General features: G+C 34.9%; 1 protein-coding gene across 7 annotated transcripts in view; it reads right to left on the reverse strand.

The window, feature by feature from the left end:
* LOC123705663 (E3 ubiquitin-protein ligase TRIP12) overlaps positions 1–16,877 on the reverse strand; it is a 46,679-nt gene that overhangs the window by 19,132 nt on the left and 10,670 nt on the right. For 5 of the 7 annotated variants that reach the window (XM_045654579.1, XM_045654581.1, XM_045654584.1 and 2 more), the window contains exons 2-15: positions 13,120–13,395; positions 9,820–10,778; positions 9,453–9,566; positions 9,287–9,378; positions 8,892–8,990; positions 8,375–8,492; positions 8,041–8,114; positions 7,857–7,953; positions 7,290–7,484; positions 1,921–2,111; positions 1,405–1,593; positions 1,042–1,190; positions 815–950; positions 114–278 (exon numbers count right to left, since the gene is read on the reverse strand). In XM_045654579.1, the coding sequence (XP_045510535.1) occupies positions 114–278; positions 815–950; positions 1,042–1,190; positions 1,405–1,593; positions 1,921–2,111; positions 7,290–7,484; positions 7,857–7,953; positions 8,041–8,114; positions 8,375–8,492; positions 8,892–8,990; positions 9,287–9,378; positions 9,453–9,566; positions 9,820–10,778; positions 13,120–13,178 (2,637 nt within the window). In that variant the 5' untranslated portion in view covers positions 13,179–13,395. Of the gene's footprint in view, positions 1–113; positions 279–814; positions 951–1,041; positions 1,191–1,404; positions 1,594–1,920; positions 2,112–7,289; positions 7,485–7,856; positions 7,954–8,040; positions 8,115–8,374; positions 8,493–8,891; positions 8,991–9,286; positions 9,379–9,452; positions 9,567–9,819; positions 10,779–13,119; positions 13,396–13,477; positions 13,686–16,877 lie in introns of those variants that run through there. The other 2 variants (XM_045654580.1, XM_045654582.1) reach the window with 2 other exon arrangements.

Here is a 16,877-nt window from a genome sequence, read left to right on the forward strand (position 1 = left end):
AGTGAAGCCAGGATAGACAAAGCTACTTATTTTTCAGTCAAAACTGCTCATTTGCCTTACTAAACCATAAAAAAAAAATGAATTAATTATAAAAACTAAATATGTTTCCAAACCTCATGGTGCACCGTGGAGCCGGTGAGCAGACACAGCAGCGTGTCGGCGATGGAGCGCGAGTGCAGCGCGAGCGCGAGCTGCGGGCACGCGCCGCACATCACCCACAGCAGCCGCAGCACCGTGATGAACGTGTTGCCCGAGATCAGCGGCGGCTGCACCACCAACTGGGGAGTGTTGCTGTTTATTTATATGCCAGATACGATAAACCACCTGATATTAAGTGCCTTTTCACACGTACGGGTTGCTGGGTAGCCGGCGCTGGCTACCCTGGTGTGAAAAGGCACTAAGTGTTCATCACCTCCCGGAAAAATGATAAAGCCGCGTTCATTTTCTGATGTAAGTTTGTATTTAAAAAATGATTTGAAGTGATATGTACAATGTATATTAATATAGATAATATTATATTCTATTATGTATTACAGTAAACACACATTTCAACAAATAAAAAAAAACAAATTTAAGAAAATATGAAAGTCACGAAAAGTACGTATATAGGTATAATGTAATAATACATAACATCATACAATCAAATGTAAATTTTAAATTAATGTTTAAGGGAATTGGCACTTTAAGTATCCTTATAATTATTCACATAATGAAAATGATATTTCAATTAGTTTTATTCAATGATAGTTATATCTTTAAAAAATAACTACAATTATAAATAGAGATAACTTTAAGCTAATTATGAAATACTCACAAGCTGTTGCAGATTGGTCAGCAATTCAGGTGTGGCAATTTCCTGAAGACGGGATGGGTCATGTTGGAAGCTATCGACGAGCCGAGAGAACGCCAAGCAAACGCACTCTACCGATTTCTTGTCTTGAATTGTCAGTCTGGATAACAATGTAACAGATTGAATTAAATTTTAAATCCTTCGAAATCTAAATTGAAATCTTATTTCAATCTTAAAGAAATATAACTTGCCTGTTAGCCAGTAGTTGAAGTGAGTCCCTAACTAGATGGAACTCATCAGGGGTGAGATTCTGACAGCAATTAGCTGTGATAGACAGCGCCGCGCGTTGGGCGTTGATCGAAAAGAAGTCCAAATATGTAAGACATGCTGATACTCCACGCTGCAAAATACATTTAATATATATCATACATAAAATTTTACAAATATTTGAATATAATATATCAAAAGACGAAGTATAATATCAGCTAAAAAAATAGATTTATTTACGCATTTTAAACTGCATCTGTAGTAAAAATATTTCTTTCAACTTTTACAAAAATACACGCACTTTCACCATTTTTTTGATGTCATATAAATGGGAAATAAGTACTCACCGCTTGCAATATAGCCTTGGAGTGTCGTCTCGACAGCATATCCAGCGCGGTTAGACTCTGTTCAGCTACATCCATACAAGTGATCGCTTGCAGTTTGTCCAGGAATGCCGGTACTGCTAGAGCTACGGCGCCGCTACTGCGAGGAAGAGCCTCCAACATGTAGGTTAGCGCACGGCACGCGTGGTTCATCTGTTGAATTTATTTTATTGCTTAAAATATGAATAAACGAAATAATATATTAATGCACATGAACAATTTTTAAGATAAAGAATGAACTAGGCTTTTACAGAGGACACTTTTACTATGATATTAATTTTATATAAGTTATTCCAAGCTATCAGTATAAACGATATACAAAAGTAGATCTTTTAAATATCAGCTTTCATAAATAAACAAAGTACACCTTCACAGTATTGACAAGATTTAGCGCACAATTGTATCTTTCTAAAGTTATTATTTCCGGAATAAAATGTGAAGGGACTCATTTTTTGCAACATAACATCATAAAAACCTCACCATATCAAAGTTATGTTCAGCTGCCAAGAGATTAACGAGCGCGGGCACGACTTGTCGCACGGGGAAGCCGGCGAGCGTGTCCTCGTTGCCCATCACCAGCAGTTGGCACATCTCTATGACGGCTTGCAGCTGCTGCCCCTCGTCGCCGGTCGCTTGCAGCCCCGCCAGCAACTGGGCTGCTTTTGATGCCGCTGCGGGATAGATGTATATTATTGTAGATTTGTTTATTGTGATTTATTTATTTATTTCTTCGTAATCATACAGCATTACAGTAAATAACATTTCTTAATATATTGATACAGAACTATGAGCCAATTAAGATTACAAAACAAGATACTTACAGCTAGATAAATGAGTTATTTTTTAAATGACATATCAGGAAGGAGTGTTTTCCATGTTTTGGTGAATTATATAATACAGAAAGAAAGGTTAATAAATAATTAAACAGTTAAATCTGAAATCTCCCTTTGTGTGAGTGTGTGTATGTGTGTGTGAGTGTTAGTGTGATGTGAATGTGTGGTTGTCTGGACTTGCGTGTTAGTACTAAAGCCGAATTGTATGTGAATTTTGTTAATTTCTTTTATAAATCTTTGCTTTGATAAAAGGAAAATATCTAGTTCTTTATAGTCTTTATTGTATATATGAGAAATTCTACACATAATTCGATTCTTTGCGTAATTACTACTAGGGTTAGGAGTATAAAATAATGATGTGTGACGAGTTCTAAACTGAGGGGTATTGAAATAAACCAGTTCTAGGAGTTCCGAAGAATCAATTCTTCCGTTGCATAAAGCATGAAGAAACAATAAGTCACTTTTAATACGTCTAAGTTGTAATGGTTCTAATTTAAAGTATAAGCAAACATCCGTATATGTGTTGAAGCAGTGTTTAGCTTTAAAACACAAAAACCTTAAAAACCTTTTTTGGATAGATTCCAATCTGTTTACGTGTTTAGCATAATATGGAGACCAAATATTTGAGGCATAATCGAGTATACTCCTGACATATGTAGAATACAAAACTTTGATACAACTAATATTTTTGAAAATTTTACAAGTGCGTTTAATAAACCCAAGTTGTTTAAGCGCCTTATTCACGACTACGTCCATATGCTGTGTCATACTTAATTTTTGATCAATAATTACACCAAGATCTTTTACCCAGTTGACTTCTTTTATTGGATCATCATTTAATGTATAAGTGAATGAAATGGGTGCCTTTTTTCTAGTAATTGATATTTTTTGACATTTTTTAATATTGACAGTAATTCTATTTTTTCTATAATAGGCTTCTAAATTAGTAAGGTCGCTTTGAATATTTTTACAATCATTAATAGATTCAACAGCAAGATAGATTTTTTTATCATCCGCATACATTAGATATTTAGAGTGGATAAAACAGCTGAAAATATCAAACAGATAAGCGTTATATAAAAGAGGTCCAAGTATTGAGCCCTGCGGAACTCCAGATATGATATTTACGAAGTTACTTTTTGCCCCTCCAATCACTACAGCCTGCATTCTTTTACTGATATAAGAACAGATCCATCGATATAGATCACCTCGTATACCGATAGCATATAGTTTTTTAAGAAGTATGATGTGATCTACACGATCGAATGCTTTTTCGAAGTCCGTGTAGATCACATCCACTTGTTTACCCCCATCCAGTTGTTGCAATGTATAGTTTGTAAGTATAGATAAGTTTGTTACGGTAGAGCGTCCCTTTATAAAGCCGTGCTGTTCTGGAGGAATGAATTTATATATTAAAGGACTTATTCGAAGATGTATAAGTTTTTCAAAAACTTTACTGAGTGAGTTTAATATAGAAATCGGCCTATAATTGATAATATGGTTTTTAGGACCCGATTTGTATATAGGGACAATAAGAGCTTCCTTCCATTTCGAAGGAAACTCACCAAAATGGTTTACTGACATCGAAAATATAATGGACAAGGGTAACGCTAAAGTTTCAGAGCACTGTTTTAGAAAAATTGGTGGTATTTCATCGCTACCTGCACCCTTTTTCCCTTTAAGTGATTTTAAAACACGTTTAACCTCAGAAATTTTGAATGAAATATTAGAGATAAGTTCATTATTCGGACACGAAATTGGAAGGTTGAATTCTTTATATGACGTAGCGGGTTCAGCAAAAGTGCTATGAAAGTGTTTGTTAAATTCAGTGCATATGTCTGTTTCGGTACAAAAAATTTTATTTTTATAAATCATACTTTTAGGATATCCTTTTGAGCCCGTCTTTATAGATTTTATGTACGACCAAAAACAAGTCGGATCTTTCTGAATATACGATTGCATTCGATCAAGGTAGAGTGAAAAACATTTTTCCTGTAGGATCTTTTGTCTCGAACGAAGTAGACTAAATTCATCGTAGTCAAGGGGATTTTTGTATTTTTTCCATCTTTTGTGAAGTTTTAATTTATCTTTTATTATATGTATTAATGCTTTATTGTACCATCGGGGAAAGTTTTTCACAGTTTTATACGTTTTTGGAACGTGTGTGACAAAACACTCATTGAGTTTCCTGTAAAACACATCAACTACATCATCGATATGATCACCTATTAAAACGGATGGCCAGTTAATTTTTGAGAGAAAATCATTAACGTCTGAATAATTAGCACGGTAAAAATTGTAACGGACTATCCTTGATTTCTTTATGTATTTGATACTTAGTTCAGAAATATCTATTTCCAAAGCAGGGTGATATGTATCTTCAGGTACCAAAGGTCCCGATGCTTTACTGACATCTATTCTAAAGTTAGAAAAAATTAAATCGAGTATGTTATTCTTGTCGTTTGTTATAAAGTTGTACTGATCTAGACCGGAAATACTACACATGTCCAAGAAGTCAGAAGCAGCAGTCTGCATTTCAATAGAGCCTTTTTTTAACTGCATAACATTAACTGGGGACCATTTAACATTTGGTAAATTAAAGTCACCAAAGATTAAGAAATTATCGTTTGGAAAATCAATGAGTAATTTAGATACTGATGCAGTAAACGTTTGAAGGGTTCGGGCCTGATTTTTATCTGGAGGTATATAAGCTACACAGATATGGAGACCTCGATTATTGTGTGATAGGACAGTTGTTGAAGGTATACTTACCCATAGACACTCTACAGCCTTGGGTCTCCAATCAGTCATAACTTGAGCTTGAAGGATCTTGTTACAGCAAATCATTACACCTCCGCCTCGTTTTTTTGTTGAGGTAGTACAGTCTCGGTCATTTCTAATTATATCGTAGCGATCATCACACAACTCCCTATCAAAAATACCTTCCGCTAACCATGTTTCCGTGATTAAAATGATATCAAAATTGTTCAAAAGAATATTATTATAAAATTCATGTGTTTTAGTTTTAAGTCCTCTTACGTTCTGATAGATTTTATTAGCCATTACTATAAGTACTTAAAATAGGAACTAAAATAATTAATGTCTGACACTAAAAACATGTTATTTAATTCGGCTATTAGTGGTTTTGTTAATTTATGTGTTTTATTTGTATTGAAAAAAGTGTGTACTCTTAGTGATTGTGGCGAATATGCTCGAAATAATATGTGACTGTGAATGTTGTGTTTGTATGAAGATGTATGGGAGATATTAACAAATTCTACGGGTACAATTATAAACTTAAAAGTGAACATTTTATCAGCAGCAAGACTAATAGTTGATAAATTAATTAATAATATATTAGGCTTAATTATACAATTTTTTGTAGATCCCGCTTTGAGTTTATACACAGAGCTGGAGATTCTTCTGATTTTCTTAAAAAAATGTTACAATTTCGAACCCATACAAATTTATAAGAGTTTTGAGCAGCCAGATCCTTAGTTTGTTTCAAGAGGGCCTTGTTCTCAGGAGTAAGGTGTTCAAAGACGAAAAACTTAGTAGTGGGACCTTCCACACCAATATTGTTAGTATTTATACCTTTCTTCTTACGTATACCAGAAATAATTTTATCTTTGTATAGGCGGTCCTTCAGTTTAACAACTAACGGTTTGGGACGCCCTGGTATATTTTTAAATGGCTGGACTCTGTGAGCAAATTCAATTTGATCGCTGCATAATATAATACCCGCATATTTCGCAATTTCAGTAATTATTTGTTTAGGATCTTCGTTTATTTTTTCAGGTAGACCAATTATTTCCAAATTCCATTGCCGCGACCACTGTTGCTGTTTGTTCATGAGATAACGTAACTCATCCAATTGATTATTTTTGTCTAGAACTACAGCTTCTAACTTTTCAAAATTTTGTTGGAGATCTAAATGTTCAGATTGAAGCATATCGTAAGATTCCTTAATTGTTTTAACTTCTGTAGAGATTTCCGTAAGTTCATTCTTGATTTTTTTTAATAAGCAATTTTTTATTTCATCTAGAAAATCTTCTTTTATCTTTTTCAATTTTTCATCGAGCAATTGTTCAAAATAGCTTAATAATTCGGGTGTCGTTAGGGCTGCATTGGTGGTAGATGGAGGATTGAACTCCGGTGTAGCTTTCGAACTTTGTCCACTGACATCCGAAGATGGTTGGCTTTGCTGTTGATGAACTGTATTCTTGATACCGCCGCGGACTGGTGTATTACTGTTGTCGCCTCCTTTGCGTAAGGCAGCGGTGCAACTAGGGCATTTCCATTGTGTACGCATGGAAGTAGAATTATTCCCAAAATCAACGCATTCGGAGTGGAAAACAAGCGCGCATGTAGTACATTTTATGCGTCTCTGCGTGACACTTATGCTATTTTTACATGCCTCACATAATAGACCCATATTTAGTAAATTATTTTTAAATTATAAAAATAAAGTAAAATTTGGCCTATAGTTGGGTAATTTCTTGGTGATGACAACACTGAAGCACGTCAGTACGATAGCGATCTATTGTCTTTGGAAGGCGGAAATGTCAACAGCTAAAAACTCAGCAGCAAATGTTTATCGTTACCACAGTTGACAGTTTAATTGATAAATAAAAATAAATGAGTTCTAGTAGTTCAAGTAGTTATAAAGAAAAATTTTAACTTGCTTTGTTATGTACATGAATATGTATATAAAAAATATATTTTATATAACAGCCATAAGCACTGTTTCATATTGTGGAGTTTTTATAAATAGATTTTAATACATTTTTTATCTCCAATGCAAAAGTGTCCAGACATTCTCTGAAACTGTTAATCTTCACATTAATTATTTAACTTTTTTATCAATTAAATGCTTTCATTAGTTCTCAATACGTCATTTAAATCAAAATGTAGTCTTTAAACAAAAAAATTAAAGACAATGAAAAACGTTCCCGAGCCAGAAACATAGTATGTGATTGAATAGTATGCATGCTGATGCTTATTCAATTTACGTACCGGAATTAGCGGTAACAGTGCGATGCAACAGGTGCTGCATGCGCGGGCCGAGCGCACCGAGCAGGTGGGGCGGCAGGCCGCGCGCCTCGAGCAGCGCCTGCAGGCGGCCCACTTCGCCCTCCTCCGAGGAGGACTCCTCCGCGCCGCCCGCGCTCGCCCCGCCGCCCGCGCTGCACTCCTCCGCCGGTGATGATGCTACACACATAATACGGAGCAGTGTTGATTCGGTATTTACGGCCCAGAATTGAAAAATCTAGAGAATTGAATCTGTGTGCATGATATAATTTCTGCATCACAACAGTTTCGATCAGTGGAGGCAAACATAAAGTAAAACATAAAACCTTTATGTTAAAGAATCGAAACTTCTATGATAAAAATATATGAATCTGTGTGTAGAAAAATCGAGATAAGAAAATTAATGGAATAATATTTTAAATAAATATTATATTGAGTGTGAATAGATATTTCTATAATATTTAATATCTTAAATCTTCGTGGCACTAAACATAAATTATAAATACGAAAACATGACTGGCGATGCCTATTAAAACTAAGTATGTTATTTACCTTTGCCCTTGGGCTTTGCATCATTTGAAGCGTTATCAGGCATAGATACCGCTGAAGCTGACACCGGCGGCGTAGACGATGTTGACGCTACAGCACCCTGTTTAGAAAAAAACAGAAACTTTTAATTATATTCATACATAGATAGAAAAATTGTATTAGTAAACAAGTTATAAAATACACCAACCGTGGTTACTGCCTGGGAGTGGGACCGGCTGGACGAACCACCAGTGCTTGCGCACGAACCCAGAGTGCCTTTACCTGAATAACAAAAAAGAATTATAACAATTATAATTTATAAACAGGTTTTTGTGCAAAATATAATATTATATATTGTATAAAATGACTAATTATAATTTTATTTCAATTTAAATACCGCTAACTTATTAATAAAATCGGTTTAAAATCATTGGTTACAAAGACTGTCCGACAAAGAAAAACCATAATAATATCGTAGTAAAGATAAATCACACGATTGTGTTCTAAAAATCCAATAATAATAAAAACACATATTATCTCACCCCTCTTATCCCTGCGCGCGGAGGAAGATTGCGCGTGCGGTTGCGGCTGCGGCATGTCGCGCGCGCGCGCACGCCGCCCGCTCGCCGCGCTGCTGCCCGCGTCCTCGCCCCCGCCCGACTGCGCCACAAACACGTTCACATCAGATATAAGTCACATAAACACTTGTAACACTAGAATTGTTACAGGTGCTTTGCCCTTGATATATTTCGTCACATTTTTATTAATATCATGCTTAGACATGTATGATTAAAAACAAATTGAGGGTATATCGCGAAAGGGGAAAAATTGGCAATAAAAAGGCCACGCTCCTTTTTTATTAAAAGGTAAAAAAAATTGAAAAAGGAAATTAAAAGAACATTATTAATAAAAAAATAGGCTGTAAAATAGATTTAATTATAATTATGAATGTGTAAGAAATATGTGCCCCATGATATAAGTTACTAGTCTAATATATTTTTAATATGTTATACATGTTACTATTATAACAGCTGATATCTGTTCCAATTCAATACAAACCTGTCTCTTAGAAGAGGTTTCCTGCCTCTGACGTTGAGAGGTGCTGGCTCCTCTCGTCAGGCAAGCACCCAGGGTCGCACCCGTTGCAGCAGCGATACTCTGAGAATCACAAGTTAATTTGAAATTGAATGTATTGAAAGATGAATAAATCACAATACCAAAAATTTAAATGATAAACCAACAAGTAGCCAGCTTTCATAGACTTAATGAAAATTTTATTAAATTTAAAAAGGTTACAATGCTTATAATTATTGATAAATCATTATTATTATCTGTATGCAGAACAATTAAGAACACAATATAATGAGAGATACCATTAGTAAAGTTGATTTTGATTACCATCATTAAAAACATAAATACAGTATAATAAATGTGTATCATTCCAATTAACTTACTCTTCTGGCGTTAGTTTGACGTAAATAGGGGAGGTCTCGTGGAACGATAAGTAGTTTACTGTCTGAACTATGCGGTTTAGATGAACTAGCTTCTGGAAAAGAAAAAACAATCAACCACTATTACATCTAAACAATTTAAATTTAAACAAACGAAAGAGATACAAACCCTGTAAATCTTTATATGGTGGTGGAGTAGTGGTCCTCCCACGAGTTTCGGCAGCAGTCTTACGTTCTAATGTCGTTTGACTTTGTACCACGTCGCTAGTTGTTGACGGGTTTACTGAAATATTATAACTATTATTAGTGTATGTTTCTATACATTATCTTTCATAAATGACTGCACTTGATATGTGATAAGACGTCTGATAAGCCGAGCGGCTCAGTTCAACATTAAATAGCACAATTATGTCAACGTAATAAACGCTTTATTCATTAAAACATATGTTGCAATGACGTTTTGACGATTAAATATTTGTTTATTTTTTTTAAATGAGACGTAAATAATAGTTGTTGTCGATAAGTGTATAGATTACCTGTACTGTCGCTAATAACAGTAGAAGTGGGCGGGCCGAGATCACGATTGTGACGATTTCGTAGTAAATATGTACACGCTGTATGTCCAGAAAATGTGTCAACTTTCTCGGGATCTTGCTCAGGAATTCCTCTATCACTGAAAGTATTTTTATTTGTCTCTGGAATTTCTTTTGCCTGAGACTCTATTTTAAACTTCTTCCTGCACTCTTCGATATCAATTAAGCAGCTACTACTTTTTCTATGTGAAAGTGATCTATGTGTTGATCGTTTCCTCTTCTTCCCTTTTCTTCGACTAGCGGTCGGGCTATACACGGAGTAGTCAGAATCTAATAGCTCAGTGATAGTAGAGGAGCTGAATGGTGAATACGCAAAATCTCTTTCGTCTAAGGGCAATAATCCACCTTCACTCTGATTTAACGTGTACTGTTGAGTTGAAGTAGTTGCTGCGGATTGATTTAAAGACGAACGTGGCGTCGTCGGTGTATTTATATTATTTGGTACTTGCTCACAAACACTCTCTGTTGATTTAAGAGCAGTACGTGAGCGTGTGCAGTGAGCTACGCACTCGTCTGCAGTACTACTATTGGATGTGGAATGCCGTTTGTGTTTTTTCTTGTCATGCGAAGAAGTCCGACGCCGTTTAGAGTGTTCACCGGCAGAATGTCTAGGTGTATCTCCGTGTTTGTATTCAGTCGTATCGTAGCGAGTTTCGTAAACGTCTGTTCCGTAGGACCACCGTTCCGAAATAGAGTAATCAGATCTGGGCAGAGAGTTAACGAGACGAGAACTTCTACGTAACTCAACGTTGGTTTGAGGCTCCGAATCAGGCACGCGGCCTGAAGGGTGCCGGTGGGTACGCGGCAAGGGCGACGTCGCGTTGCGTCTGCTTCGACGACTGCGGCTTGCTTTACGCACTTGACGTAACCACCGACCGCCCACCACCCTGCTAGGAGAAGACCTGTAAAAAATATTCATTTTTATTGAAAATGCCTCAAAAAGGCATAAAAATCTAGTGTGTAAATAAATTGTAACTTTTAAAATGGTATACATTTACAACAATGAAGCTTGGGGTTGCTTGAAAGAAATCGCACACGAGCGATAAAGTCACCCATTATAATCTAACTATATATCGAAAGAAGGCTCTGCTCTGCCATACTTATACCACTCACAACAATCCAACACACACATCCATAGCATGCATTCATAGGACACTTTCACATCCTTCCATAGTATAATAAACATTATATCTTAGTTGAATCTGTTTCCACCTGTGCTACACTATATGCCTCAATTTATATGATTGCTGGATATCAAACGCATCCATATCAGACATAGTATATTCCATCTTTGGTGGGAAAACACCCATATTATATACAAGTGAGATACAAGACAGAAAGAAAAACAATTTTTTTTAACATGAGTTTGTAAAGAAAGATCTATATGGGCATTTTTCTGTAAGCTCGTACAGTTCCCATACAAAAGCTGGCCTGGCATTTTTTTTTTATATTTTCCAAAAAACCTTGGTCTGTTTGAGAGAAAATTAACTTTTATTTAAGTAAGATGTGGAGGCCCACTGAATTTATATATATTTCCAGAGTTATTAACGATTTTGCAAGACAGGGGACTGTGTCTTCTTCGGTAATTCAATTTCTATTCTATCATTTCTTGACTCTTTATGATCATTTCTTCTTTTTTTAGTACTAAGTCACTCCTTTTCTGTCAGTTTCTATAGAAATTCCTCTCTGAGATGACCTTTTCTATGTCATATGTGTTTGAGCAAAATAAGAGGAAATAATGCAAATCTAACTATGATTTGATGATTCTTACATTAATTAAGCATATAAATTTACGATAATAACTATAACCAATATGATATTGCAGTATTTTCATTCAGGGGACTGTTGCCCAGGGGACTGTTTTTTTGGAGTAGAATTCAAAATATTTTTGAAACGGATTAAAAATAGTTTTTCAATAAATTACCAATGAATTAAGAGAGTGAATTTTAATTTTTGGCAAGGAACTGTATAAAAATTTTGGGGCAAAGTTTACAGGAGTATTCCAAATAAATTAAATAAGTTATGAGATCTCGATTGACGAAAATATTAAAAATTAATTATTTATCTCTGTGATATAATCTGCCAAATGTATATAAATTCAAATATATTTGTGAGAATGTAGTGTTAGGGACAGCCAGGGGACTGTTATTTTCGAGCTTCTATCAAATCTAGAAATAAATCCTAAATAGGTATGGTAGTAAAAAAAAGGGCCCATAAGGTTTTAGGGTTGAAATTTCTTTAATTGTGGAATTAATTAAATTATGTTAATAACTCTTAGAAAAAATTGGTCAAAATAGCCAAATACGAGTCCTGGTCCCTGGGTCCTTTACACATATTTGCTGTGTATCCTCTTAAAGGAAAAAAACTACTGAGTAATTTTCTTATAATTATTACAGTTATTACAGGGAATAGTATAGTAAGAAAGCAATTGCTTACAAAATACATATCATACACAGTGCATATTTTCTGATAAGTATTTGCTTTCTAATAAAGAAGTAAATCATCAATAAAACCAAATTATTTTTCTTTTGTACATCCATCTACTAATGGCATATCATTAAGACCACAAAGTAAGACTTGTTTTGTTACAGAGCCATTACAAAATAGAGATAAAAGTTACTGTATCAAATAATGACACCAAATTTCATCAAGTAATGTAAATATCACAAAAGACACCCAAAGGAATCAAGGATTGCTATACAGCTAGGCAATCCTTTTGTGTGATTTAAGAATTTGAGGCATCCCTTGTCATATTTCAACTAACAGTGTAACATTTTCTTTTAATTTTTTACACAGAATTGCATCCACTGATATTCAACTAGTATTATGTATTTACAATTTTTTTATTCAGCATCCTCAACAGAATGACTGCATAATTTCTGCATACAGGGGTAAAATGGTGGGGACTAACAAAAAATGTGTCACTCTGGCAGAAGATTAATAACCGGCTTGTCGGTAAGGTCAGGAGAAAATTAACCACTATAACAAACAATGCATTTTCCCTGTATCTCACAAAGGGATGCAGGAATTGAGAAATTTTAACATATAAAGCTGAAGAAAGTATCATCATCCTTATGAGTCTTTCAAAAATTCCTACAACGCTTTGGACTTATTAACTTAATTGATTCCTATATTTCATGGTCAAGAAAGCGGCAGAATCTGTTAAATTTATTGAAAATGCAGAATCAAACAAGATTGTTAATACAGTTAACTTTTTGAATTATTTTATAAGAGGGATCTTACCTGCTGGACTCTCTCGTGAGTGCAGAGTGCGACGACGGTGTGATGAGTTGCTCGGCCATAGACGACGCTGAGAGAAACGCGGCTGCTTGTGTGTGGCCTGCGCAGGCCGCCCGCGCCCGCTACCTGCCCGGCACCATGCCCGGGCGAGCGCTACACCACTTTCTATGCATCCACTATGGTCCCCGTCTTCAAAACCTCATCGCCTACTACACACTCACAATGATAAAGCTTTCCAATGTTCACCACCGTTTATGTCTACACTTTCCGTCTTAATATCTGAAACAAAGAAAACGAACACTCAGCACTAGAATAACACTGCGTTACATAAACATTTCGATAATTAATTAGAACACAATACCTGCCAGCAAAGCAGGCTCACGATTATGTTTTAAAGGTCGCGATATGCAAAACGTTTTTGAATTTTTTATGAATAAGGGTATTATTCAGCTCATTAAATTAATTTTATACCACGTTTCATGGAAATTATCAATACGGATGACACATCAAGGACGGCTACACTTTTCGAGTTTCGACTTATTTTTCACTATTCACAGTTCACAGCTGGCCATCTGTCAAACTTACTGAGTGTTGCCACCTATTAAATATAAAAACTACCATTACAGTTATCGATTTGGTAGTATTTTATTTCAGCAAAAATCATAAATAAAATGATGCCCTTAAACCATTTAAGATACTATTAAATATTTTATTTCAATTGCTGCCCAGCAGACGATGTTCTATCCTATTGCCTCTTTTTAGTACGTGCTCATAGGAATCTTCGTAGTGTCAAAAATTTGCCGAATTGGTCCAGCCGATTTCATGTTTTACGCTTATCAAAACATTTGGGGATTCCTTTTTATTTTTTTTTAAGAATTAACTCTTTTAAAAAGAAGATGACCTAACAGGGTGAATACTAATTTAGTAATGTTATTTCTACTACTGTGCATGATGTAAATGTACTAGCAACACTGCAAATGTAAAGGCATATTTTCACTTTCAAACATTAGCTTGCATAAGTTACAAAGGTTACAATAACAATATACATATTATGATGTTCGCCTGTATATTATGAAGTTGTATATAATTTACATTTTTTTTATAACAATTTTACTTTGCAACATTGAGTTACTATATTGTACTACGTAGTACGTACTAGAGAGGACATCGCTACTACACTATTTGTATCACGAGTTAAAGTCAATCGTCTCAAACCAAATCATTTTTTTTTGTTACATTGATTGGTTTTAATTGATAAGTTTATTCATATTTTTCTAATAAGTCTCTTTTTCTAAATTATGTTCGTGGTGTCCTCTCTATACGTAGTAATAATACCTCAATGCTTTGCAATTATAATTTATAATTTATAATATACTAGCCGTTTGCTCCGGCTGCGCTCAGGTTGAACCGGGATAAAAGAAGTCTACTGAATAGTCTACAGTCTACACGATTACTAGTTCTGTTAGTGAAATGAAATGATTGTATGATCGTTATCATGAAATTTGGATCCGATTCGGACCACGATTGGATTTCTTCCGAAAATTAAAATTGGAAATTTAGGTAATAGTTTTGATTTTTTTTAATTATGAATAAGTAAACTTTATTCGCCTAGATGCTGACTATCATGGGATGAGCAACATACTGCTACTTTTTATATGCCAAGTCATACCTAGTAGGGTACAGATTTTATACGAAGTTACACTGTTATCCCACCTGATATTGGCGATCTAGATTATTGTTGAGATACCTACTTATGTCTTACATAAGGTACGGTTTTACGTAATGTGGAAATAATATTAAGTCTTATAACAGATGTAAGATTTCTAGATACTAATGCGTTATGCGATCAAGGGCGTGATTGCCTACTACTTGACCTCATAACCGAAATGTAATATGACCTTCGCAGCGCAGTCATTATAAATATTAATGCAAGTATTTGTATTTACATTCAATGTAACCTAAAATGGTAGGTAAATAATACATTGTTAATTACTCCATTATAATTACTAGCTAGCAAATAATGCATTTATATTAAAATATAAGAAATACGTCTCGGATTTAGGGGGCACAAAGATAAATAAATCATGTTATTATCACTCGGGAAATATATTTTAAATGTCACTGGTTTATCAAAATGACCACAAAGTAATAATGAGTTTATTTACTTGGATCTATGCAATTAAGACAAAGGATATAGGCATTATAGGTACACTTGGTCACTTGAATATGATACTAAGTATAGGTACCTACATAAAGAGATAGTGTACGTAGTAACAAAGAATAATAACTAGTAACTATAGTACCTACGTACGCAATACATATTAATAATCCTAGGAATCAAAAAAGTTGAAATGAATATTAATTTTTTTTATTCTGTAGAGAGTAAGTCAGTGAATCTTCTTGACATTGTGTAATGGAACAATGACCAATTACACGAAGGCCACCAACATAGTAAGTAGGTACATATACTACTTATTATTTATTTTACGCTTTTTCGTAAAAGTGAACTAGGTATTAAATGCAGATGTTTACAATAGAATGCTTATAGAAATATGATCGTACAGAATTTAATAAATGAAGGGATATTTATGTACAGTTTAGGAAATGAAGGGTCAGATTACATATTGTGTATGTTGACATTTTTCCTTTATTAATCGTCTTTATGAGATCGCAAAGTGCAATGTGCAATGGCAGGTAGATAAACTTGAATACGACCAATTCTATTTACGTCTACCTGTGTACAGGTAAACGCGACGTTCTGGATCAATAGTGGAACAAAACATACATGGAACGGAATATGGAGATTCATTTTATTTCATTTCATTTTAAACGTGTAAAGAGTATTTTTATTGTGACCTACACGAATTAAGGAGGACCTGGTCTACCTCTTACATTGCGGTTTCAAAACAATGTATTGATCTCATCGAGTTGGATTTGTCTTTTTTTCGTTACTATGGTGCTACAAATAACAGGACTCGCAGAATTAATTACATAGTAGTAACAGGGATAGATTTTATCAAAAATAAATATCAGTCGATATTTTTATTATGTACGTTAACAGTATGTGTTAAGGTTGATTTTGAAATGTTTCGGAAGTATTAAATAGGAGAGGGGCTGCGCCCCAAGGCCGTCGGTCGACAACCCGATAGCACTGATGCGATAGCACGTGCGAATCCTGCTGGCCTCGGAGCTCAGAAATCACTAGCCAATAGCCATACTACCCTGCCTCGCACGCATATAAATATCTACTCTGGCGACAGATCTCAACAATACACTATACATGTAACAACGAGTCTACTTTAAAGCACATTTAATAAAATAATATATACTGCAACTGTTCCTATATATAAATAGACGATAATATACACATAAAGCTCTATGGGTATCAACCTAACTGTTGAATACATGTTTAGTTTATTTTGATCTCATAAACCGTTAGCGTACCGGTTCAGTAGCTCTGAAACATTCACTTTTATACATAAGTAGAAAAGATCAGGATATGGCTAAGCTTTAAATGAGTTAAAGTGATTATGTTTTTATGGATTAAAAAGAGTGTGTGAAATGATAAATTTCGTCATAAATAGAAGACTAAGTTAATAATTGAGCGCTCAAAATTTAGCAGTAAATAATCAAAATCAATCTGTGTTTCACATGAGTGCAGCAAGGGGGAGTCAACGACCGGCCCATTGCAGCGCCCGCGCCCCCGCCAGAACCGAAACACACACTCCTCTCCGGATCCCAATCGGTTCAACGACCTAAAC

Source organism: Colias croceus, chromosome 2 (assembly GCF_905220415.1).
Source record: "Colias croceus chromosome 2, ilColCroc2.1".
NCBI lineage: Eukaryota > Metazoa > Arthropoda > Insecta > Lepidoptera > Pieridae > Colias > Colias croceus.